Source organism: Peromyscus leucopus, chromosome 12, assembly GCF_004664715.2.
Source record: "Peromyscus leucopus breed LL Stock chromosome 12, UCI_PerLeu_2.1, whole genome shotgun sequence".
Lineage (NCBI taxonomy): Eukaryota > Metazoa > Chordata > Mammalia > Rodentia > Cricetidae > Peromyscus > Peromyscus leucopus.
In genome coordinates this window covers 51,097,555-51,124,501 of record NC_051073.1, presented here as the reverse complement: position 1 = coordinate 51,124,501, position 26,947 = coordinate 51,097,555, and the positions used below count along the sequence as shown (strand labels likewise).

The following is a 26,947-nucleotide window of genomic DNA, read 5'->3' as shown; positions in this document are numbered from 1 at the left end:
TATGGTATATATTTTTATGTTTAATTATTGAGACAGGGTCTCACTCTGTAGACTTAGCTGGGTCTGGAACTCTCCATGTAACCCAGGCTAACCTTGAATTCTTAGAAATCCACCTGCCTCTGCCTCCCAAGTGCTGAGATAAAAGGCATTTGCCACCATGCTTGAAGGCAGGCAATGTGTGGCATATGTTTTTAGTATAAAAGAACACATAATTAATGGCCCTCTGCTTGTCACTCCTGGTTTGCAGAGAGAATCCTTACAGATTCCTTCTAGATGAAGGAAGGCAAAGGATAAAACAAAGGACTGTCCAGAAAGATATGATGGCCTTTTCTTAGGAAGTGAAAATTTGGGAAGGCATGTTTGTTTAGATGGCATCTGTGTAGTAAAACCAAAATCCTTAGAGTGCTCTTGAAGGGTCTCTTTGGCTACTGGAAGTCCCAGTCTCTTGTTCGCTTGAGAACTTCGCCATAAGCCAACCTTACAGCCTCCTCAGGACTTCAGCAAGAGGAATCTTGCTACTAGAATCTTGTATTTCCCCCCCTTTCAGGCAGTAACGCTTTTTCCCTGAACAGCCTTATAGTTTGGTCCTTTGTCTAACCTTTATTTATAATATATTTTGTACTTATTCCTTGGGAATTTCATACATGTGTACAATATATTTTGATCATATCTGCCCCTCACCCTTTTCCAATTCCTCCCAGATCACCCCCAGCATATACCTCTACCAACTTCATGTTTCAGTTTTTAACCCACTGAGCCGAGTTACTGCTGCCTGTATGTGTGTGGGTATATGGCCATCCATTGGAGCATAGACAACCTACCAGGGGCCACACCTTGAAGAAAATAGGACTTATCTTCCCCTAGCAGCCATCAACTGCCAGAAGTTGGGAGGTCTGCTTTCAGAGTACCTTTTGGAGTTAGAAGACTGATGCACTCAGACGCATTGATTACCTCTGCAAGATCAAGCCAATCAAATCCCAGCGGGTTCTGGAGGTGCTTGCTAAGTTGAACCACTGCTGAAGAGTTATTTTATTTTAACACCACCTCTCCCCTACATAACTATTTTTTCCTTCATGGTGTGAAGACAAGATTGATCTGTTTTTCAGCCATGCAGCCCATTGTCTCCAAGAGTATTGGCATATAGTGATAAATAATTTGTGGGCTAACTAATATTCACAAATGGAACCTTTACTTTTGTAGACTAGCACAAAATCTTACAAGTGAAAATGTAGAACAAAAATTAATTAATAGCATTCTTGCTTTAGAGGAGAAAATACTGTTTTAAAATTTTAGTGAAGCTGGGCATGGTGGTTGTGAACACATTGACTAGAATTCCAGTGTTCTGGAAGCTGAGGCAGAAGGATTTTGAGTTACATGCAAAAAATCAAAAGAAAAAGAAAGAAAAAATTATGGTGGAGATGAGAATAATGGGAAATGTTAAATATTAAATGATTCCTGCTGTTGGTTTCTAATATTACTCAGTTTAAATAAAACATTGGCTGTGTGAAAGTGCTGCAAAATGCTCATTCACTGTGCAGGGTCACTGTAATCTAAGTATTAGCACGCTTTTTAACACTCATGTTTTACTGTGGTACTGATCAAATTGTCCTGCAAGTCATTTCCTGTAACTCATCTACATTATACCTGTGTATCTTTGTAATCAAGGACCACAGCCATTTTACCTAGCATATTTAGGTTTTAGTGTTTTGTTTGTTTCATAGCATACTCTTGTCCAGGAGTGGTAACTATTTGCCTTCAGGACACTTTTTTAGTTGAATGTGAAGGTGGTCTAATACTTTTATTCTTTTTGTTCTCTTCAGGAATCAAAATTTAAGGAGACAGGTGTACTCACCCCAGAAGAGGTGAGCATTGAAGACACCCTGAAGCCTTTATAGCTTTACAGTCCTTTTTGACTAGTGCCTTTTCTTCTGTTAGAAAGCAATTTTTGAGAAAAATTAGATTAGGTAACTCTAATAATTAGGTTAAGAGAGTTTCTACTTCCCTTAGCAGATAAAATATAACATCTTTTCATTTTGCTGCTTCTCATATTTCTCTGTAGTTGAACTTTGGAAATGAAGGTTGTGAAGGGGAGTGGAAAAGTATTGTGTTCCCTTGTCCTTTACTGCTATATGAGGATGTGCCCTGCAGCGGGCTGTGGAATTTGCTGTCTTGGCTCTGTTTAGAGCAAATGTATATTTTATGATGTGTTGGAAACCTTGCTAGTGCTTTCCCCCCTAACTTTCAGTGTAACTGTTACATAGTTGACACTGATTTTATTTTACCATGCTTTTACTTTGTTTGCTAAACAAGTTAGGTTGAAGGGGAAGTAATTCTAGAAGTATGGGGATTTTACCTGCTCACTATACTTTTTAAACTTTTTTGCATAGAATAATGTTTTGAGGAAGCATTTCACTTGTTCACCAAGTCTGTATTATGAGTTCTCAGTCATTTAGGTAGTTTATCCCTAGAGAAACTTATCCCAGACAGTTCAGTTTTATGAATAGTTACAGTTACATTACACTTACTTGTTATTAATAAAAGGCAACTGATTTATTTAAGCTTGATCTTTAACTTTCACTGAAAATATTATTCATTAGGAATAGGATCACATTCCTTGTTTTGATAAAAACAATTATAAAATACACTGTGTTGTATGATGAGGTTGTGGCTATAACTTGAAAGGCTTCAAACCAGAGAATTAATTGATATTTCGCTTTTCACTTATCATGCCACCTCTTCAGTCCAGTTCATTCTGAGGCCTAAGAGTGGCTTGCAGTACTGATATCTATCTATCTATCTATCTATCTATCTATCTATCTATCTATCTATGAAACTGCCTTTATTCTTAATAAAGACAAGGGATGGTGCAGAGAGAGCCTAGGGAACCTGCTTTCTAGAACTATCTGTCTAATTTCTCTTAATTTAGACAGATTAGTTAGCTATTAAGTCTAGGCCTCATATTTACCCATCTGTAAAATGAGGGGTTTGGAATAGACATTCTTTGAAAGGACTTATTTTGCCTTGGATGTCATGAGTGTGATATGTTGAATGCCAATTCAAAGTCAGTTTTGTTCTTAAGGCTCTCATTAATTTTCTTCCCAAACAGGCATTGTCTAGCCAGAGCTTTTGAATCATCTGAAATCAAGAGCAGAGATAGCACATGCTGTGTTTGCACCCTTCGGCTTTATCTCTGCTGTGTTAAAAGAACTCATTGTTGGGTGCATTTCTCTAGAATTAAACTGTTTTCAAACACAAATTCATCCTAACGTGGATAACTTAATAGCCGCATGAAGTATGAATTTTTCCTTACAAGAATCTAAGGCAAAACTAGCTTAATTTGATACAAAGCATGTAATTCTAGGCTCAGATAGAGCATAATTACAGGATTGAGTTAAATGAGCCTGAGGGAAGACAATGGGAAGGTATGATTTGCTTGGGATAAATACTACATACTGAATTGAGCTGTTAATTTGTTTCTTCTAATTTCTGGGCTCTTACCCATCAGTTTCCAGCTATCTTTTTGTTTTCATTGAGAAATGTGGAAGAATTTACGTTTAAAAAGAGGGCAGCCCATGCCTAATACTGTATCTTTTGTGGAAAAACAAATGCTGCTGTAATTAACTTAAAGAGTGTTAACATGAATTGAAGGTCAATTGAGGAATAATATTGTTTGCTAAAATCCAAATATTGATTATATCTTGTTGGATACAGTATTAATCTGTATTATGTATTGAAAAATATCAGGAGAATATTTACTATGAGAAAGGTACTATAAGCAATTGGTAGTCTGAAATTTGACTCTAACATGTTATTTCACTTGACTCTTTGAAGCAAGTAATAATGGCTATTGCTAATGAGCATGGATATCCACATGTGCTAATTATTTGGTGCAGTTCTGTGGGTTTCAGTTTTTGGTTTTATTTCATAATGTTTTTGTTATTTTTAAATAGTTACTACCAAAAGACCATGAAATAAAATTAACGTCTAATGACTTGAAGGCAACATACTCAGAGAATTTCCATTTTATATATATATATATGCTTGCATTTTTTTAACTTTGTTACTTTGGTGGTGATAAATTCCTGGCAACCACAGGGCTAAAAGTAATAATTGGTTGTGGTAACCCTCAAATGCTCAAAACTAAAGGCAGAGAGAAGCTATTGTTTTTATTTTGGCTTCTGTCATTACATAACTAGTTTAAGTAATTTAAAAAAATGTGTTAAATGAAAGAAGAAAAAAGTTTATGTTGGGAATAAAGTTGCCACATCTTAACCTTGGTGATATATTATCTTAAAGTAGACTATTCTCAGAATGCTTAATGCTTGAATTTTACTCTCAAATGAAAGTAGACTTTTGGATAGATATACTTTTTCAAAGGATATTGAGAATATGAAATGTATCCTAATTTTTTACTGTATAACAAGCCCATAAATGATACAGATTTCTAAATTAGAGCTGTTGTGAAATAGCAATTGGGAAAGCATGTAAAAATCGTTGCAGTTGTTATACTGTAGCTCTGCTTAGCAGACTCTTGTTTTCTGCTTTTAAAAGTCAGATTTGTATCCTTCAGTGAGATTGCCTTATATTTATGAGAACTGAAAATTCTTCAAATATTAAATTCTTTTTCCCTGGGTCTAATTTTTATTTGTGAAGAAAAATGAAAGCTTATAATAATGTTCACCCTGCTCAGAAAGTAGATCTTTTCTCTCTTTCTCCTCTATATATCTCCCTCTCAGCAGTTTTTGGATAGGTCTCATATATCCCAGGCTAATCTGGAATTCACTAGGTAGCTGAAGAGGACCTTGAACTCTTTGCTCCTCCTACTTCGACCTCAGAATGCTGGGATAACAGGCCTGTGCCATCCAACTTGGTGGGATGAGGTGCTGGGGGTCCAGCCTGGAACCCAAGCCTGATTTTGTAGATGTTTTCATAGTTAGTCCAGAACTTAACTTTTCCCCCATTGTTTGTTACTATAATTGCTTTTTCTCCTTAATTCTTTTTTGTTTGTTTTTTGTTTTTTTGAGACAGGGTTTCTCTGTGTAGCTTGGCGCCTTTCCTGGAACTCACTTGGTAGCCCAGGCTGGCCTCGAACTCACAAAGATCCGCCTGCCTCTGCCTCCCGAGTGCTGGGGTTAAAGGTGTGTGCCACCACCGCCTGGCTCTCCTTAATTCTTTTAAGAGTGTAATAAAACTTTCAATATTGGTCTAGTGCTGGGCCGTATAGCTGGTTCCACAGAATGCTTGCTTAGTTTTGTGTACCATGTTTGACCACCCGCCCCCCCAGAACCACCAAAAACAACCACAAAATGTTTCTTAAAAATATAATAGAGTGCTGAAGAGATACCTCAGTTAATAAGTTCACTTGTATTGCAGAAAACCTGAGTTCCATTTCCAGCAACCACATGGTGGCTCACAACCATCTCTAACTCTAGTTCCAGGGGCTATGATGCCTTTTCTGACCTCTGTGGACACCAGAAATGCATGCAGTACAAAGACATACATCCAGGCAAAACATTTAGAAAATAATTCTAAAAAAATTAAGTAATTAAAAGAGGAAGAAGAAACCTCCACTATGATTTAATGAAATAGGTTGACATATGTATGTATTTATTTAAATGTTTTCCTTGAGTTTCCAGTCCTTAACAAGAGTATTTATTGAACTGCCCGATAGATCTTGACACTTGAACTTCATTGCCTTCCCTTTAGTGATTTCATATCAGGTTTGAAGCATGATTTGATGATGTAATTGAATTAAGGATAACAGTGTTTGCTCAGTGTGGTGGCACAGCACTGGGAGGCAGAGGCAGATGATAGGCCAGCCTGGTCTACAAAGTGAGTTCGGGAACAGCCAGGACTACACAGAGGAAGCAGGTCTTGAAAAGCAAAACAAAAAGATAACAACGTTCTTCTTTCTTCCAAAGTTAACTTGAGTTTTTATAGACACTAAAACTTTAAGTTTACTAATTGAAATGACTCTTCAGGTTGATAAAACAGGTTTTGTGCTATGTGCATTTTAATTGATTATTAAGTATCAGAGTTCCCCAGGGTGATGAGTTTGGTATTTGGCTACTCTGTACTCAGTGATGTTCAATGTTTCTTTTCTGCTTTTTCCATATTCTTTGTGAACCCTGACTAGTTTGTGGCAGCTGGAGATCACTTAGTCCACCACTGTCCGACATGGCAATGGTAAGTGATGTTGAGTGAAAAGTTGACTACTGAAAGGTGTTTAGCTTTAGATTACAGCAGTTTGTAAACTAGGTTAGCACATTAAAAGTAGAGTGACGAACATAACCGTCTTCACTAGGTTCTTCTACTAAACAGTACTACAGTGGTACTCTAAGGAGCTTAAAGGGGGCAATAGGTGTCACGTATTTTACTTCGTTCTGCTAGAACCATGTATGGGCATACTCAAATCCATTTACGTCCTTTGCTTGTGTTTCCTTTGTTCTCTCTAGGTCTGATCTTGTGATTCTTTTAAAAATATGTTTAGGCGTTTATAATTGTGAACAGCTTTTGGACATTTTAATGACAAATGAAGATATTTTGTGGAGTTTACGTTCTTTAAGATATAATGCCTAAACTATAACAATCATGGGTGAATGTTATGTTCCTCCTTTAGAAATCAATTAAAACCAAAGCCTTGTGGTACCAGTCAAGTCCTGCCTGGGAATAGGCCCATAATGAATTATAACTAATTTTTTTCATTAACATTACTTTTAAGTACTAAAGTAATTAATACAGATATGCTTTCAAATAAATGCAATTTTATTACTTTTAAGTACTAATGGTAGGGGAGGGGGCTCTCAAATGTTATCTCAGTAGTGGCTGAACTTTTTATTTAGGTCACGGTTATCTGTAATTAATCAATTGTCTTCATGCATATGCGTTAATATGTATCTTTCTTGTTAGTGATGTTTTTTAATTGTACTAGAAAGATATAGTTCTGATTATTGGGTTCTAGAATGACAAAGTTGTAGTTGCCAGTTTCCTGTTTGGTTAAAGAATTTAATTACCTAAAATATTTTTAAACCGTAGTTAGAAAATTCTTCATTTGTGACCTGTTTTAGTTCCTTTCATCATTGGCTTTTATCAGTTGCTATGTATCTCATAGGTTATTAATTTTTATGTATCAAGAAATGCCAGATTGTCAGCTTCATTTATTCGTGTGTGCATGTGTGTGTATTTCTGCTCTAAATTTAAAAAATCAAGTTCTTGCCATAAGAGATTTCTGATTTAACATGTTCATGTATGTGTTCTAAATATTTTGCTGCAATTAGGTTCTCCATGTTTTTCAAGTCAAATCAGTATAGAAAAAAGCTAACACTTATTTGGTTAGAGGAACTTTTTTAGACTTTACTATGGTAGACCTACATTTTTTTTTTTAATTGAGAGTTCTTTCATGGTGCCTTAAATTATTCATGTAGTTTAGGTGTCGTACATAGAGTACAATGTGGAAGAGTGGTATATATAGACACTATCTTTTAACGGGTATCAGTAGCTAAGATTGCTATGTTTATAGATTAAAAAAATTACTGTGCATGTGAGTGTGTGTTTGAGCAGAGCTTGCCAGAGCATGTTGTGAAGGTCATGGGACAATGTGTGGGAGTCAGTTCTTTCCTTCCTCCCTGTGGGTGCCAGAGATCAAACTCAGGTGCTCACTCAGGTTTAGTGGCAAGTGCCTATAGCTGCTGAGCTAGCTCGCCAGCTTTATTTTTTATGGATTATGATTATTGATATAATTGTACTGTAACTGAGAACTCAGTCACACCCCATGCCAGTGCCCTCACTTTTGTCTGAATTGCTAAGGCCAAGGAAAAATTAATTTTAAATTAGTACTGGAGGCAAATATTTCCATGCTAATATGTTTGTGTTTACAAGTGCCAACTTCTTTCCTCAGGATTTGAGGCATTGATGTTGAGTCTGATAGTTGAACTTAGTGAAAGAAGATTATAAGGCTGTCACATGATATTCCTGGCTTTACCTTGTTCTCAAATCTATAGAGTTCAAATTTAAAAAGCTTGAAAAGGCAGCAGAAATTCAAGTTTATGTGTTGATACTTGTGAAGGCACCATATGCCAGCTCTGTCCTCGCCAGGTCTAGTAGATGGTGCACAGAAGACTGAATAAATTCTTAGTGAGAGATGGCAGAAGAGCTCAGAATTGCTAGCAGTTGGTCCTGACTCAAAGACAGAGTAGTTGAAGACAAGTTCCAGAGTCACTTGACTTGATCCTAGCTCCTCCAGCCTGTGTTTTCCTGACTGTGAGCACTCTGACTCCCTTCAAACTTTAGTTTTCTCCCCCCCCCCTTTATTGTATTTTACAATACCATTCAGTTCTACATATCAGTCATGGATTCCCTTGTTCTCCCCGCTAAACTTTAGTTTTCTTATCTATAAAGTAGGAAAAGTCTTCCTTGCCTTTTAGTGTTAGAAGAATTTCTTGATAATTAGTGGCTCATATTAGAGCTGGAAGTCCTGCTATTACACTTTGCAACTGGATTTTTGTTGTTGTTGTTGTTGTTTGCTTTTAAGCATTATTATTCTCAGTATTACTATCTTTGATTCAAGCATCTTTTATCTTTTAGTTCCAATTTTAAACACTGGTAGGAGGAGGGATTTAAAAGTTTAGAGTATGGTCATTGTACAAAGCAGTAGTTTTCATAAAGAAATTTCCTTTTACATAGACCATATTCAGCCACCACCTGTTACCCTCTTCATCCCTTCCCCCTTCTAGGGCATGAGGGATCTTGCTAATTGTCTACTTTGTATGTAGTATCATACAGCTTTTTCCATTCCTTGCTCTAATGTCAAAATGAACAGTACTTTGATATTAACTGTCTGATAGATTGTATGATGGAATAGATTATGCAAGAGCTGCATTTTCTTTTTGTTTAGAGGCAAGTACAATAGTTTCCTAGTTCTATTATTCTACCATTTTTTTTTGCCTAATATTAAATACAAATCCCCTCAGTCTGCATTTCCTAATATATTTCACTCATGCTAATATATGCTTTTCTATGCCTTTACTTAATGGCAGACTTCCCTAAAAAGTCCTAAAACAATTTCCACAGATATGCAGATTTTGTAGTCTTGAGATTTACATGTGATATCTTCTCTTATATATTGACTTTTAAAATATTTTGTATTTTGGTGCTTTTCACTGTTTTTAAAGGGCTACAGGGGAAGAATTGAAAGTGAAGGCATATCTACCAACAGGGAAACAATTTTTGGTAACCAAAAATGGTAAGCATTATATCATTGTATATATTAATAAAATTTGCACAGTATATTGAAACAACAAAATCCCATTTACAGTTATTTATCCTAATTTATGCCTGAAGTTATGCTTGAAGCTTCTTATAGATGGAAATACGAAAATTCCATGAAGCTTTGGGTTTTCTGTCTCAGGAATATTTTCCAGTTGATTTTATCCCTTCGTTTTTAGTTCTTTTTACCAAAAGGATCTAATTGTCGAAATAGTGAAGAAGAGGTCCCCATGGAAACTTAGATTCCTCTTAGCTTTTTAAAGTTGATTTCATAATCAAAATTTATTTAGCTGTTTGATTTTAATGTTTGTGTTTTATGTAAATTAAATTGATCCCACCTTTGACATAGAAAAGATCAAAATTAAAGTTTTTATCATTCATTGCGCCATCGCAGGTTTACCCACAGGCACAAAACTCTTAAAATAGATGTCATCTGAAGTTGATTTTCAAAACATCAGAAGATTGTGATAGTCTTAAAATAGTCGTGTAATAATTCATTGGCTTCTGTTCTAATTTAACTCAACCTGGGAAGGGAGCTCGTATGTAATAATAGCAGGTTTTTCAGGCGTGGTGCCTGTGGGCATTGTCCTGCACATAGGGTCCACATATGGTGGAAGAGAGCTAGCTGGGCTGCGTAGTGAGTGCAGGGTCAGCCTGAGCTATGTAAGGAGACCATGTTTTCACCTGTTGAGAAACAAAAATGCCAAGTGTTGGGGATCCAGCTCTGTGGTGGAGGGCTTGCTCATTGCTCAGCTCAAAGCCCCGTGTTTGATATACAGTGCTAGAAAGCAAACAAACAAAAAAATCCCAGCAGTTATTTCCTTTTAACAGTGTATTTATTTTTAAGATTGATAATTTATATCCTGTTTATTTAATCAGGAAATTAAAAGTGTCTTGAGCATCATGTTTATACCTTATAATATCAATTATAGGTTCATGAAATAATAGTACTTGTTAATTGATACACCTATATGAAAATTTTGGCACCTGTGTTGTATTAGGAAGTAAAATTTAGCAGTTTGTTGAATTTCAATCTGTTTATCCTTTGTGAATAACCAGAACTTAAATATGAATTATGAAATCCATATTGACAATTAATTTAGCTTTGTATTCCAGAGGTCACCTCTACCACCTCTTGGTATGACAGGTGGTGTTTGCATATTTTGAGACCAGAACTGTTAGTGTGAAATATTATTCATTAGTTTGGAACTGAGCACTGTCATCTGGCTTTCGCCAGCTGTTCCTCACAAATCATCTTGATAAAGGAAGACAGAGATGCTTAAATCAGACCCCTTTTTATTTGTCTTCTGATAAAGCAGACTGGGGAAGGATTAATTGGGTGAGATCATGATGTGTCATTGGAAGGGAAGGGTTTACTTGGTAATTTTTTTTTTATGATAGAAGTTCTCTTTTCTGATGTATTTATTATTAGTGTATTTGACTTTTTTTTAATAGTTCCATGCTACAAACGATGTAAACAGATGGAATATTCAGATGAATTGGAAGCTATCATTGAAGAAGATGATGGTGATGGGGGATGGGTAGATACATACCACAACACAGGTGAGAAGTATACAGAATGACAGGTATTTAATATAAATTATTTTAAAGTTTTTCATCATTTTTTATAATAGGCTTGATTTAAAATTTTAAAAAGGATACATAAGATGTAAGTTTGTCCCCAAAGACTTCACACTGAAAAAGTAGTATCTGCTGCTTCAGTTGCAGTTTGAAATATTCATTTATTTTCATTATTGCGATATAGAGGAGAAAGTAAGTACAATAAAAAGCACTGCCTGTGCATATGAGTTTGCCCCGAATCTCTTGTGTTAAAGCCTAGCAGAAGTGGTAGGTTCAGCATCATCTTAAATCAGTTCCTTCAGTCATTATCCCCTGACTGATTGATGCTGTTAGCCCCTCCCCTCATCTTTCAAAGAATTTTCAGTGCTCTTCATTAGTTTTTCTCATGGCTGGAAGATACACACATTGGTAGTTGTTGACTGACTGGAATGATTATTTTTAGTGTGGTTTCCTCTAAAAAGCTGGAGAAATTTCTAGTTGTATTTTATTTCAGAAGCACTATCCTAAACTTCAAGAATGTACTTATAGGATCATAGTGCACAGAGCTGAGTAGGTATTAGTATGCTTAGATTGGCAAAAGTCTACAAAAATCTGACATCTAAAAATGTTTGCTTAAGGATACAGAACAAGTAGCTTTGTTTTTTGTTTGTTTGTTTGTTTTTTATGGAAAATAACAGTATTGTCCTTCAGTTGATTTAATGTATAAATTCTGATGTTCATTAGAGATACTTGTACAATTATAACTTTAAGCTGTATCTTAGGATAAGGCAGTGCTCCCAACTGAAGCCAGTTTTCCTTGTTGCACCTCGTTGGGGTTTCATTATTGCTTTTTTCTATTATTGGCCCCTGAATTTGTCAGTTCTTTAGAGGGATAGAACTGATAGAGGGTGTATACTGACATTGCTGTAAGAATAGGGATGCCAGGAGACACTGGAGTTTTCTGGCGTATTAGAGGAAAACCATGGGATATAGGAATGGGCTCATTTACAGTTTTTACTAGACCTGGGAGAGAACATGTCTTTTTACCTTCTCTTCAGTGATGCTACAATTTTATAGAAAAGAATGAAACAAAGCCCAGGAAATTTAATATAATATAGATTTAGCTGTGATATAAATTGTCAGGCCTGAGTGAACTCTTTCTCCATAGCCAGGACTTTAAGACTGTTCTTTCCCTGGATGGGATGTCTTGGGGAAATTTTAAATCGCTAGTGCCTATCCTTCCAGGACCACCGCTACACTGTAGTATAAGTAGATTTATTTTAAGGAATTGGCTTAGATGACAAATGAATTTTGTATGCTCCAGCAGGTTTGAGAAACAAGGAAGGTGACAGGGTTTTTGCACCCTGATTGATAGGCCTCTCCCCCCATGCAGCAATCCAGATCAGACCAAATTAGAAAAAGCCCTGGCTTAATGGATAAATCGTTCCTGGGTGATTCTCTGCCCCGCCCCCTTCTGGGACGCAGTTTAAATACCCTGTGGGAGTGTTCTTGAGCTTCTCTGGGCGAGGAGCTGTGTTTGGTGGGCTTTGGGGGAGGGGTTAGGGAAAGAGATGGAGGAGGAGTTGAGGTGGAGCTTCCACCAGAATAGAAGGGTTGATGTTACAGGCAGTCTCCAGGCCTTCCTTGAGTTGATTGGATACAATCAACCTACTTTTTGAAGGATGATCTGCTTTATTTAAAACTGGTTTTAATATTTATTCTTCATCTCTTAAAAAGTACCTCTACCACAACCTCTGGACTAGGTTTTGACCAGACATCTGGCTATTACAACATTAACAACCAGACATCTGGTTGTTACAATAGGTTGACAGAATAAAACATCACAATGCTAGAGTGTGACTGTGTTTAGAATTATGAGCTTTCTTTTCCTTTGTCAGTTGTGCCATACTTTTAAAATTAAGGATATTTTAAAAATTATCTTTTTGACAATTTCATACATGTGTATACTATATCTCGTTCATATCTATTCCCTGCCCCCACTCCCTCAGTTTCTCCCAACATGTTTCCCTTTCATCTTCATGTCCTTTTTGAAAATTCACATGTCCTTGTCATTTTTATTTATTCATTTTGTGTGTGTGTGTGTCTTGTCTGCATGTATGTCTGTACTATGTGCAGGCAGTGGAGTATCTGGGGAGACCAGAAGAAAGGATATTGGATTCCCTAGAACAAGAGTTTCAAACAGTTGTTAGTTACCATGTGGGTGCTGGGAGCAGAACCTGGGTCCTCTGGGAGAGCAACCAGTGCTCTTAACCTCTAAGCCATCTTTCCTCCCACCCCCATTTCTTTTTAAATGACTCACTGAGTTGAGTTAGTGTAGACCACATATGCATGGATGTGGGACCATCCACCAGAGCTTGGGGAACTCACCACTGGCACCTCCCTCCATAACAGACACACAGCTTTACTCGACCTCCCTAAGCAGTCATCATACAGTAGTACTGACTGTGGGTGGAACCCCATGAGCACCCTCCATGCTTTAAGATTGGCTGGCTTAATGTTACGTAGGCCTGGTGCAGAAAACCACAGATTCTGTGAGTTCATGAGTGCGTTGTCCATTTCATGTCCAGAGAGCAGCATCTCTCAGCATTCCTTCCTGTCCACCAGCTTTTCCTTTCTTTTCCCCACATCTTCCTTGATGTTCCTTGAACCCTGAATGTGTTGATAAAGACGTCCTGTTCAGGACTGAGCACTTAATAGTCACGTAGTCTTTGCACTTTGACCATCATGAATCTGTAGGACTGCTTCCTATTGCAGAAAGAAACTTCTCCAGCTGGTGCCTGGGGTTGGGTTTAATGGTATACTGTTGCATTACTGTATTTTGGCAGGTGGATGAGGTTTCTTTTTATGTTCTGGGTTCAGTAAATACTCTTGTATTATTGGTTTGATTGGCTAAGATTTGGGTTTTATCATCTTGATTGACCATATCTATTGTAGGATTGTAGCCAAAGTGTTACAAAATAAAGATTTGTAGTGCTGGTCTTTGGAGTAATGCTATCTTCCATTTGTGAAGGTGAACTTGTCATCCTTTGGTTGAGGAATGTTAAAGGCATGCCAGCTTAAAGTAAGAAAATATGCTGTACTTATTAGAAGCGAAATACGTTTTGAATTTAGGATCTTCTGGTCTGTAGTAACTTTGGTACTCTCATTTTACTGAGTTTCCCATCTGCTTAAACTGTCCATTTAAGAACTCTGATAGGTTCTTGGGACAAGAATGTTATGCAGGGCCATGGTGTGGTGTGGTTGCTGTTTATCTGCATTGTACCCTCCTATGACAACAGGTTCTGAGGATGTGCCTAGTGAATGCAGTGAGAATAAGTAACCAAGGTCTCTTTGTATGGATTTGAATCCCAACTTCCTCCTAAGTGCTGTGAGCCTCAAGCAGCTCATTTGACCTGTCTGTCAACTTCATTTCTTCATAGGGAGGAATTGTTACTCTGTTTTATAGGTGGATTTTGTAAGGATTAATAAGACATGGAAATACTTGGTAAAGTAAAAAGGTCCATAAGAGTGTGGAGTGGTCTTACTACATTGAGATGTCCAAGATATTTGAAGCAAATAAATAGTATGTCAATATAACTAAAACCTGATTTTGGTGAAGGTCTAATTAAAATGTAAATATAAGTCATATCATCTCTCGATTTTAGTGTGTATTGTGAAAAACATTCAAATGAACAATTGTAAATGGGTTATTGAATAGGACAAGTTATGGTAATACAGGTAAACCATTAAATTAGAATTCTTTTGGCTTGTTTTTGAGGTATCTTTGGGATTTCTTGTAAAAATTCATTTGTAAAGATTCTGTTAATGTATCACTATTTCAGAGTTGTGAGAATTTTAATAAAATGTTTTATATTGTTTTATTCAAGTAAATGGAATGTTTGTAGCTTAATTTTAGTTAATTTTTTTCCTGCTGAATTTTAAACAGGCATTACAGGAATTACTGAAACAGTTAAGGAGATTACACTGGAAAGCAAGGTATTGCTTAACATTTCTAAAGTCAATGACCTAGTTTTTCATACATATGAATTTTAAATTATATTTGTTTATTTATTTACTTTTTATTATTATTATTATTTGTGTGTATGTGTGTGTGTGTGTGTGTGTGTGTGTGTGTGTAACAGCAAACATGTAGAAGTATGATGGATAACTTTGGGTAGTTGGTTCTCTTCTTCTATCATGTGAGTCCCAGGGATGGAACTCAGGTCATCAGGCTTGTAACTATTACAAATTGCAATAAGCTACTAGTTTAAGTACATGAAATAGTAGATCGGTAAGTGGAGCATTTGTGAGGGGTACGTTTTCTGATTAGAAGGTGCAGATGTTGTATTAGTATTACATTTTGAAGTTTATTCTAAGCAATTTTATTCTGGTTTTTGTAAAATTACTGGTAATAACATCTTAACATTCTGTTTTTACTCTCTGAGTTGAGACAGGGTTTCAGTGTGTCAACCATGTTGGCCTACAGCTTTCCATGTAGCCCAGCGAAACTTTGAACTTGAATTCTGCCTGCTATAGCTTCCCAAGTAGCTGGAATTACCTGTTTGAAGCCAGCAGGCCTGCCTAAAGACAATTTTTAAACAAATACAGTAATGGTTATTTTGGTGCTTAACTTTCTTGTTCTAAAGGAGGAAGCAGTGTACTAATTTTTGACTAGATGTATGCTATTTGATTTTATTTATCTAGTGGTAAATAAACCCTAAGTAGGCTCTTATTAGCATTATTCTTTCTTAGACAATATTATTAATAAATTGATTGAAAATAATGTTATAATTGTAAGGTTTGATAACTTTTGATTAATTCATATATTGTTAGTAAGTTAGAATATAATAGTGGTTTATACTTCATTTTAATTTACAAATGTATTTAGTTTATAAATGTATAGTTGTTCCCTAAATTGTAAGCAGGCAGGTTAATATAACTTTGAACTAGTTTTGTAATGCTGATGGACTAGTTACCCATAAACGTACTGTTTTGGACTTGTGAAATGACTCAGTGGGTAAAAATGCTTACTGCTAGATGTGATGACCTGAATTTAATCCCCAGAACTCACATGGTGGGAGGGAGGACCAACTCCTAAAATTTGTCCTCTGACTTCCATACCCGTGTGGACACAAAATAAATGTTTACAAATGTATGTACTATTGTAGTGAGAGTTCAATTGGCTCAAATAACTTAAATGGTTACCTAAGGTGATTTTACTGCTTATTATAATGTCCTCTGATGCTTCTCAACCACACTACTTAGTATGTTACTTCCAGTGATTTATTTATGAGTTTGTCATTGTCATTGGTATGTGAATTTCTAGGGGCCATAAACTGTCTGATTAGATGACACTTAATTTTACATTACTTACCTTTGTGCTTTGTGTTCATTGTGAATGTTTATGAGATGACTACACTAATGCTGGAGGTTCTGTACGATGGTATCTTCTAGTAATGTCAAGGCCACCTTAGTTACACTCTGTGGTCCTACATGGTGAAATCCCCTAGCAGTGCATTCCCAGAATGTGTTCTCATCACTAAGTGACCCCCAGTTGTAAAACTATTCACAGAAAAAACATAGTCAGATAGTCAGAGGGAGGAGACTGAGTCTCTTTTCTTTCTTTTGTATCACTAGTGCCAAGAACAAGACTGTGCATTTCATGTGCTTTCTAGTCTTCACAAGGTTTGTGAAGGAAATAAATAAATATTGCTGATAAAAATTTTATGTTAAGTGTGTTTAATGTTTGAACTAATTCCTATACACTTGCATAACTTAAATGTAATTAATCTCAAAGGACAGTATAAAACTTCAAGATTGCTCAGCACTGTGTGATGAGGAAGAAGAGGAAGATGAAGGGGAAGCTGCAGACATGGAAGGTATTACTATTTTAGATTGGCCTTCTTTCCGTTAGACTGTTGATTCTGGCATAGTGTTAATTCACATGGATTAAGACTTCTCTTCTGTTGGTTTAACAGTTAAGAGCTTAGTGAACATTTTGTTTTATTTTAAATTTTATCAGATCAGGGCACTTTGATTTTGGGTTCTTCTATTTTACTTAGAATATGATTTTGAGAGCATTATTTCTACTAGGACCGTTGGTCATAAATCTAATTCTGGAGGATACAGTAGATAGCGTTTCATTATATTGACTTGGTAGGGTTTAAAACATCTGAGCTCCAGAAATTCTTCTCACCTTAGTCTTCTAAGTGTTAGGACTGCAGTCCTGCGCTTTTAGACTTGGAAAGATAGTAGTTTTTTTTTTTTTTTTTTTTTTAAATTTATTTATTTATTATGTATACAGAAGAGGGCGCCAGATCTCATTACAGAGGGTCATGAGCCACCATGTGGGTGCTGGGAATTGAACTCAGGACCTCTGGAAGAGCAGTCGATGTTCTTAACCTCTGAGCCATCTCTCCAGCTCCCGTAGTTTTGTTTTTAAGCAGAATCTCCTTATATAGTTCAGGCTGGCCTAAGATTTATGATTCTGCTGCCTCAGCCTCGTGAGTGCTGCTGGGATTACAGGGTGTATCATGCCTGGGTAAGAGAGTGAATCTCAGTGAGGACTTTGGAGCTATGTAGAATCACCTTTTGTTCTTTCCATTGTGAAATAACCTCCAGGTTACCACGTAAGTACCATCATCTACAAAACAGCTCCCACATCTAATATTCAGGAAACATTGCCAAAGAGGGTGGGAAGATTGTAAGAACCAAAGGATTAGGGAGTTTGCTGTGAGATTGTGTCTTCTAGTAATATCAGAAGCTCCATCCGTTAAAGTCTCACCATCGTGACTGCCCAAATGTGAGCTGAACAAGGACAATAGACCTACTGAAGTGAACGGGAGGGGGGAGATCATGAGGCTCAACCCTACACAAAGACAACTAAGGAATGCTGATAATGGGAGAAATAGTCTTTTTTAGGGAAGAGCACTCCATTTGATTATCCATTACAAATAGCCTTGAAAACATACTTTATAAGTAACATTATATGGATGAAGCAATGTGTGTGTGTGTGTGTGTGTGTGTGTGTGTGTGTGTATATACACACACATATATATGCATGTAACAACAGTTAATGAGAAAAGATACCATGAATTTGCAAGAGCAGGAAGGAGGTATTTTGGTTAGTCATTACTACAAAGGATCAAACCGAATCATTCTAACAAAACATTCTATTAGTTCCTTTCATATCACCATGATACATGACAATCAAGGGAGGAAAGACCTATTTTGGTTCAGTTTTAAGAACTTTTAGTTCGTCATTAAGGGGAAGGACATGGTGGAGTTGACCCTGTTGATGATGTGAGGAGCATATGGTAAATGTCTGTTGACATAGTAGCAGACTAGGAAACAGAGCAGCTAAAACCAAGGCTAGACAATAGCCTTCAAAAGCCCACCCTTACTGACTTGTTCTACAGATCAGACCCTGCCACCTCAAGGTTTCACAACCTCCCAAAACAGTGCTATCAGAAGGGAAACACTCAAAACACAAACCTGTAGTGGATGATGTTTCAGATTCATAGCACAACAGTAATAGAATTCTTTCTAAACACATGAATATTCAAAATTTCTATTTCTTTTTTTACATTTATTTTATGTGTTTGAATGTTTTTGCTTGCATGTATGAATGTACATTATGTTTATGAAGTGCCCACAGAAATCAGAAAAGGGTGTTGGATCTTGTGGAACTAGAGTTGTAGATAATTGTGAGGCACCATGTAGGTGTAGGGAACCAAGCCCTGGTCCTCTACAAGAGCAGCCAGTGCTTTGAACCATTAAGCTACCTCTCTAGCCCCCTCTGTTTCATTCTTACGAGATCTTTCATAGAAATGAAATCTTAGCTATTTAAAAATTGATGGAGGAGTTGCTATCACCGTGTATGACCTCCTTGTTAAATACAGACTTACTGTATTTAGTGTCTCCATATTATTTGATTTTGTTGAACACATCCTTGTATTTTTCTCCCTTGATTTTTATGACACCGATTTTTCTTCCCCTTTAGCAAACTTTATGCCTTCTGCTAAGGTTTTTATTCTTCTGCACAGCCGTTAAATATTACTTTATCATTGTCAGGCTCCCTCCCAGTTATTTTTTTTTTAAATAAATATGTGTTGAGATACAGTTTAGTGCTAGAGATAAAACAGATACTATCTTTTGGAATTCTTATTTTCACTAGATAAGAATACAGAAAATAGATAAAATATATAATGTGTTAGATGTTTTTCAGTGTTAAAAGAGAAAGATGAGACAAGAGAGTAGGATATCTTGGGGAGGACTATTTCAATATTTTACTAAGTTGGTTAAGGGAAATACTTTGAGAATATACCTGTAATGAAGGGAGTGGACAGGCTGTTTATGTTGGAGAAGAGTATAAAGGTCCTGAGGTGGAAATGTGTGGCTTATATAAAGTATTCCATAGCTAGAGGAAGTAGTAGAAGAAGGTAGAGTGGAGTTCGCAAAGAAAGGGAGCTAGATGATGCAGTGTGGAAGAAGCAACTAAAGCCATTTTCTAAATAAAATGGCGAGATAACATTTTAACAGAATCACTGTGACTGGAGAATTGGGGGTGGTATTGGTCAAGGTTTTCTAGAGTAACAGAACTTATAGAATCTGTCTGTCTGTCTGCCTGCCTGCCTATCTATCTACCTACTTACCTATCATCTGTCTGTCTGTCTGTCTATCTATCTATCTATCTATCTATCTATCTAAAGGGGATTTATTAGAATGACTTACAGGCTGTAGTTCAGCTAGTCCAACAGTGGTTGCCTATGAGTGGAAGATCTGAGAATCCAGTAGTTGTTCATTCCATGAGGCTGGACGTCTCAGCTGGTTTTCAGTATACACCAGAATCCTGAACAAGTAGACTGTAATGCCAGTGAAGGAATGGACTTGCTGTCAAGGTGAGAGCAAGAAGGCAGGGAAGGAGCTTCCTTCTTCCTGTCTTTATATAGTCTGCCAGCAGAGGGCGAGGCCCAGATTAGAGGTGCATCCTCTCACCTCAAAGATCTGGGTTAGAAGAAGTGAGTCTTTTCACTTCAAATGATTTAATTAAGAAAAAAAAATCCCTCACAAGTGTGCCCAGCCATTTGGGTTTTCGTTAACTCCAGATGTAGTCAAATTGACAACCAAGAATAGGCATGTAGTGAAAGGGAAAAGACAGCAGGAAGCTCTTTTTGATAACATTGCCAAACTAAAATAAAATAAAAAAATAAATAATGGTAAGTTAATCTAGGATCTTAATATTGGTAGCAGTGAGAACAAAATTCTGGGAATATTTTGAGGGTAGGATCAAAGAGACTTGATGCTGGATTAGATATGAAATGTGAAGGCAGGGTAGTCAAATGTGACTAAATCAATTTTGACTGAATGTTTGGAGAAATGCCATTAACTGAGAGTAATTTGCATTAAAGGAGTCAGGTCAGTTTTAGATATATGATTTACAGTGCCCATTAGTCATCCAGTGGAGTTGCAAAATAAAGTTAGGTATCCATGTCCGAACACAGGGAATCAATTCCGGGAAATCTTTGAATCTGATGACCTTGTCGTTAGAGGCAGTGTGTTAGAGAAAAGATGAAGTCCCAGGCTTGAATTCTTTCTTCCTTAGGTTACTAAAGTATTCAGAATGTTGCTTCTTTTTCTTTAAGTAGATCTGGTGAGAGAAGCAGAGTAGGGAACACTGAAGAAGCAGCAGCCGAGTTGGGAGACAGGCAGAAAAAGGTCATGTGGAAGTCAAGGAAAGAAAGTGTTCCAAGGGTGCAGCAAAAAGTCACAATGGTTCATTAGTGGCCTGTGAGTTCACCGAGGTGGAACCCCTGGGCACAGTGGAACTGAAATCATGCATAACTTGGAAGAACACTGTAGGCAGCTAGCTGTAGTCATTACCTTATAACTTAACTTCAGTGGTTTCAGTTTCCTGCCATCAACTGAGGCTTGAAAATATTAAATGGAAAGATAATTCCAGAAAAATGACAGGTGTAAGTTTTAAATTGCATGCTTTCTGAGTAAAATGATGACATTTTATGCTGTCCAGTGTCTTTCATCCATGATATATGAATCATCCCTTTGTCCAGCATATTCATGCTGTAGGCTATATGGCTGTCACTTGTAAGCATCTCAGTTATCATGGCCATTGTCATGGTGTCACAGTGCTACCTATCGTCTGTCTATCTATCTATCTATCTATCTATCTATCTATCTATCTATCTATCTATCTATCTATCTATCTAAGGGGATTTATTAGAATTACTTACAGGCTGTAGTAAATCTGTCTATTCAGTTTCAAGAAGAAGAAAAACTGTACTACTTTGCTGATAATACATCACACTGAAAAGATTAAGTCTTGAAACATTAAGTTTAACTCAGTTAACGTTTTTTCTTCCTTTTTCTTTTTCATATAAGAATATGAAGAGAGTGGATTGTTGGAAACAGATGAGGTTTGTAAATTTTTAAGATGATTTTATGAGTGAACTTGGAGTTAGTGTTTTTAATATTAATAATGGTCTTTCAAAATAATTTTTAATGACTCTGAATTTTTTCCCATTGTTGTGTAACAGGCTACCCTAGACACGAGGAAAATAGTGGAAGCTTGTAAAACTAAAGCTGATGCTGGAGGTGAAGATGCTATTTTGCAAACAAGAACTTATGATCTGTACATCACTTATGACAAATATTACCAGACACCACGGCTATGGTTGTTTGGCTATGATGAGGTAAAAATAGAAAAGAAATGTAAAGTAAATGCTTTAAACTGGTGAATCTAATCCAGTTTCTTTATTAGATCCATGAGTATATATGGTCTTTCAAATTTTTGAAGTCATTGTTTTACAGTTTTATGATAGTGAACTTGATTCACATTTAGAATAAACTATTCAGTATGACTCTGCTAAGTATTGAACACAAACAATATGTTGCATATTGACTCCTGACTCTTTTCTTCTGAGCTTATCCCTTTAAAGTGTAAGAAGTTGAACTCTGTAGAGTTCCATGTATTTTGCCAGGATTACATTTGTGGAATATGTAAATTTCCCTGACCACTTTTATTCTGCTAATATTAAATTAAAGTATAATTGAAATAAGACCAACTCATTTAACTTGTTGTTTTATGACTGTCAAAGGGAAGGAAAAAAAGAAAGAAAAGAAAAAAGAAATGGGCCTAAGCTAAGGGATAAATTCTTAAGATTATAAAACCGATGTCTATAACTTACCTGCTTGTGGCATCTTTGTAACATTATGTGATGGCTCCTGTTATAGAGCCTGAGTATTCTGAATCCTTTCTCAAATGATCTGGTCATTCTAAATAATCTGAAATTGTAAATTACAAGTGATATAAGGTGATAAACAGGTGTAGGCGAAAAGCTTAAATAGTGGTTTCATAGCATTTTTTTCTGCTTTCAGCAACGGCAGCCTTTAACAGTTGAGCACATGTATGAAGACATCAGTCAAGATCATGTGAAGAAAACAGTGACCATTGAAAACCATCCTCATCTCCCACCACCTCCTATGTGTTCAGTTCACCCATGCAGGTCTGGGTGTGTGCATGTGTGTGGGGAAAGAGAGAGAACACGTGTTGTTTGTATGTGTAAACTTCATGAGATTTTTGGGGGTGTGTAAACATCAGTACCAGAAAACTTACTTTATAAGCAAAGTCTCTTTCATCTTTAGAAATATTCTTTTTATGATTAGTGTAATATCCACGAGAAAGGAAGATAAACATTACTGACTTATTTAAAATGTAGTATTCAGAACTTAATTTTAGTTTCTGTGTTTAGTTATAGATCTATTGATCTCCTTTTAGACAGTAGCTTGGGCAGTTCTGCTGTGGACTCAGCACTCATCTTTTAGACATGCTGTACATGTTGTGAGTGCATCTTTTCATGGTGTGGGCTGTGAGGTTAACTTACTGCTTTTTCTGGGTGACCTCCTTATCTCCTCTTGTTGGTTAGTGGGAGGAGATGAGTCTCTACACCCCTTTATTCTTCGCTTAGCAAATCTTTTCTTTAGCCTTCCCACGTCAAGTGAATGTTGTGCTTTAGCATTCTCTCTGTCAGTGTGTTTTCATGAGGCCGAGTAAAGTGAAGCTGAGCCTAGATACATGATTTGTTTTGAATTTCCCTTACAAAAAAACAACATGCTTGTTTCTTTGGATTGATAATTTATAACAAGTAATATTCTTGATTCACTGAAAAATTCATGAGAATGCTAATAATCCATTGAAAAATTAGATAACTTTTCAAGAGAAAATTTATTTAGGCGAGCATGGTGGTTTACACTTGTAATTCCAGCACTCGTATTTAGGAGGCTGGGGAGGAGGATTGCAAATTCTAGCCCATCTTGGGCTGCATAGCATGACCCTGCCTCAGAAACCACCAAAGCCAGAAACTGTTGATGGTGTCCACTACTTTACACAGCCTCTTTATTTGCTGAACGTTTTTCCTCATGGAAGGCCTGCTTCACTTTTCCCCCTTATTTATATCAAGAATTTTACTATTTCTATGAAAAGTAATTCATTAGGATTCATTGATCATGGGAATTCATTGTTGTTGTTTTGTGTTTGTTTTTCTTCTGGTTCTCCATTTATATGCCCGTGCACAGGTCTTGGGCTAATGTGTTAGGTAGATTTACTCTGCCTTCCCTTTCTGTGTAGTGAGAACACAGCCTATAATAAGCACCAAGTGGCCTACATTTAATTTTAAATTATCTAAAGGCTTTCATTTTTAAGAGTCAGTCTGTTTGTTCTCACAGTTTGATGTTTTAATAGGTGCTAATTGAAGGGAATATGTCTGTCTGGCATGAGTTTTACTCTGTTGAGAACAGATAAGTACTTGATAATTACATTAAACATTTTAATAAAACAAATAATTAAATTAAAGGAGGATGAGATAAAATTTAAAAATCTGAGGCCCTATGCAAGAAATCATTTTTAGGCTTCTCCAAGGGCTGCCTTAGACTGTGCAAGTCATATATTCTTGTTTTCCGAAGAACTTCCTCTGTTTCTGAAGGGTTCTTTGTAAGACCTGAAATAGCATTGAATAAGCTAGGAAATATATGAAAAGCTGTTTGTTTTGTCTTTTGATGTTTCTTAGTTTATATATCAGATTAATTTGATGTCACTCAATTTGCAGCATAGGAGAGGTTTTTTTGTCTGTCATGTGTGCATTGGACAAAAATCTTGAGATGATACTGTCTTGTAAATCCAAAATTTTTTCTTTAAGTAGAATTAGATAACATCCATTAGTACAAAGAGAAGGTACAAGCTTGGCTTTGAATTTTAGCTTTTATTGAACCTTCCAGTTACAGTTTTTTCCTAAGCTAAATAAATATTTAAACATATAAGAGGCTGGTAAGATGACTTAGTGTGGGTAAAAGCTCTTGCTACACAAGCCTGAAACCCATTAGGGAAGGAGAGACTAGAGTCCTATGACCTCACATGCACATGCCCACATTCAAACTCACACACACTTACACAGTAGTAATAACAACAAACATTTACAATCACAAGACTGGAGCTCTCTTAGCTTTTTTCTTTTGTTGATTTGTATAACCTGATATTTATGTTTCCAGAGCAAACAACCATAGCTTCACATTTACCATTGGCAGAGTTTTCCCATGTGATTTTCGGCCTCCATTATTAGAAAGCCGACTGATGCCATTGTGTTTATTGTGATGATTATACCTTTTAGAAATGGATACTTACTCCAATGAAAGAGTCTTTGTGGCTCAGCAATGGAGGAAGAGTGTTTTATAGTACAGTTATTTTATATTAAAAATTAATCCATGAGCAATTACCATAGGATTTTTTTTGGCTTGTTTATAAATAAAACCTATTTTGATAGAATTCCCCCATGCTAATAAGGTTTATTGTTTGCTTTCAGGCATGCTGAAGTGATGAAGAAAATTATTGAGACAGTTGCAGAAGGTGGGGGAGAGCTTGGCGTTCATATGTATCCTTACCTGTGTATGTGATTGGTGGCAAGTGGCTCCTGTGGAGTTTTGTTTGTTCGTTGTGGAAATTTAGTGTAACCTTCATGACAGAACCTATCATTTGTTTTAGCTCCTCATTCATGAAAGTCCTAGTGAAAGTCTAATTTATCTGGGTTGTGTCATACTATGAAAAGTAGGCCATGCTCAATAGCTAGACACTGTATCTATATGCCAGTTAGCTCTGCCTTGTTAAAGACATAATGTTTAGCATGAATGTGTGTTTCCGTCAGGTAGTTAAGGTTAACACACAACTGTGATCCCATCAGGTGACGGTAAGGTTAAGGTTGTGTCAACCTGAGGCCTCCCTGAAGTAAAGAATTCACATTAAACAGGCTAGTTAAAAGTAATACAACATTAAAAATTTTCTCCTATGGAAAAGCATCTTATTCTAGCTTTCCTACACAGTTCTCTGGGGTGGATAGGAGGAGTAAATTAATATTAATGTCTAAACAACTCATATCCCGAGATGTGTGTGTCCATATAGGGGTCATTAGAGCACTCATAATCAGTCATCAACATGCCAGGTAGCCTGAATTGATTTGAACATAGGTTTGTATTGAATTTTATGATTTTTCCATTCAGTGAGAGACAAAGGTTGTTCATGAATTAAAGGTGTGGTAACCTCTGTATTATTACCGTGTTCTGTAGGAGAACTTCGGGTTGATTTGATACTGCAACTAATACCAGGAGCTTTCAGTCCAACAAGATTTATTTCTGGAATCTTGCTGTACATTATCTTTCACATTTATCTCTATGTTGAAGGCTAGGTGGCAGCTTAGAATACTACAGGTGATCCATGATAGAGTAATTTTGTTTCCTATTGAAAGTTAGTAAACTCATAATGTTTCTAAGTCCAACAGAAGAAAATCACTTCAACATTTTATTAAATGAAAATAATACAAATATAGCTCATTCTGTGGTTGTTGGTTGTGTGTCCTACATAGTCCCTTATGAAGTATTTGTCTTTGGTTTGTTTTTCATTTGCTGCAGTGTTTGTATACTTGTTTCATTTTAAGTTTGTATAAATTCTAGAAAATTTGCAAGCAGTAAAGGTGCAAAGTAAGTGAATGAGTTTTAATATACATGAGTTTTAAACACAGACAACATTGTCCTTATAAATACTGAAGTAATTCGACATGTATGAACTTCTTGTTAAGAAATTTTAAACTCAGATGTTGGAGTAGGTGGCTAAGCAGTCAGTTGTAGAAAACCTGTGTTAAGTAGATATAAATTTTCATGACTTTAATAGATGCAATATAAGATTTTAATCATACATTTTTCTCACAAATTAATAAAAGAGATAGATAATTACTATGGATTTAGAACAATACTATCTACAAATCTTATTTTCCTTAGCTAAAGATCTTCAGGTATCTTCTAATTTTTTTGAAATTTGTACAAGCTGTCATTCCAACAATAGAATATGACTACACAAGACACTTTACAATGTAGTGAAGAGGACATAGAGTGTATCCTAATTACTGCTTCTGATTTTTAAAGAATTAATACATAGATGTGACCATTGACCATATTTACCAATAAGTGTAATTTCTCTAATAAAGGGACTTATATGTTTATGCATTAAATAAAAACTGTTCCACTACCAGCCTTATTTGTTTAATAAAAATGAGTGTGAAGAAATACTGTTTTCATTTTCTGTCAAAACGTTTTGTAGTAGGATTTCCCGTCAGAGGATGATTGCAGAGTCAGGATGGTATTGAACATATAACTGTGTCAGAATTTGTTTTAGAAAGTATTCCATACCAGGCTGTGTGTGTTCTTCCTTTTCATTCTTACTCCTTTCCCTTGCTTGCTGTCTCCCCAAATCTGCTTTGTGCTCGTAGTTCATGTTTATGAAGTCTAATTATATGCCAAGAAACATGCTGAGAATGGTTATTTGTTTCCTGATTTATTGACATCACCCAGATCACTTTTTATTAAGGATTTAGGAATATTTTTCTTAAGTCAATTGCCAGTAGCATAGTGGGATTTGAAGGGAATCTTTAGTTGTATTGTGTCAGTTTATAGATCTGGGCATAGGAGTTTAAAAAGCAGATTTTTCTGGAATAGCATACTTTAAGCTGTGGAGGAGAACCCAGACCTTTGGCTTCTTTGTTTTTGTTTTTTTAACATTCTACCCAAA

At 36.2% G+C, this 26,947-nt stretch overlaps 1 protein-coding gene across 2 annotated transcripts in view; it reads left to right on the top strand.

Annotated features, from left to right (window-relative positions):
* Nucleotides 1-26,445, top strand: part of Atg3 (autophagy related 3) — a 28,028-nt gene extending 1,583 nt beyond the window's left edge. The window contains exons 2-13 of one of the 2 annotated variants that reach the window (XM_037209739.1): nt 1,821-1,862; nt 6,137-6,186; nt 9,171-9,241; nt 10,720-10,827; nt 14,771-14,820; nt 16,462-16,509; nt 16,622-16,703; nt 21,223-21,257; nt 21,378-21,533; nt 22,219-22,346; nt 24,696-24,764; nt 26,175-26,445. In XM_037209739.1, the coding sequence (XP_037065634.1) occupies nt 1,821-1,862; nt 6,137-6,186; nt 9,171-9,241; nt 10,720-10,827; nt 14,771-14,820; nt 16,462-16,509; nt 16,622-16,703; nt 21,223-21,257; nt 21,378-21,533; nt 22,219-22,346; nt 24,696-24,764; nt 26,175-26,256 (921 nt within the window). In that variant the 3' untranslated portion in view covers nt 26,257-26,445. The remainder of the gene's footprint in view (nt 1-1,820; nt 1,863-6,136; nt 6,187-9,170; nt 9,242-10,719; nt 10,828-14,770; nt 14,821-16,461; nt 16,510-16,621; nt 16,704-21,222; nt 21,258-21,377; nt 21,534-22,218; nt 22,347-24,695; nt 24,765-26,174) is intronic. The other variant, XM_028872066.2, reaches the window with a different exon arrangement.
* Nucleotides 26,446-26,947: the final 502 nt, after the last annotated feature.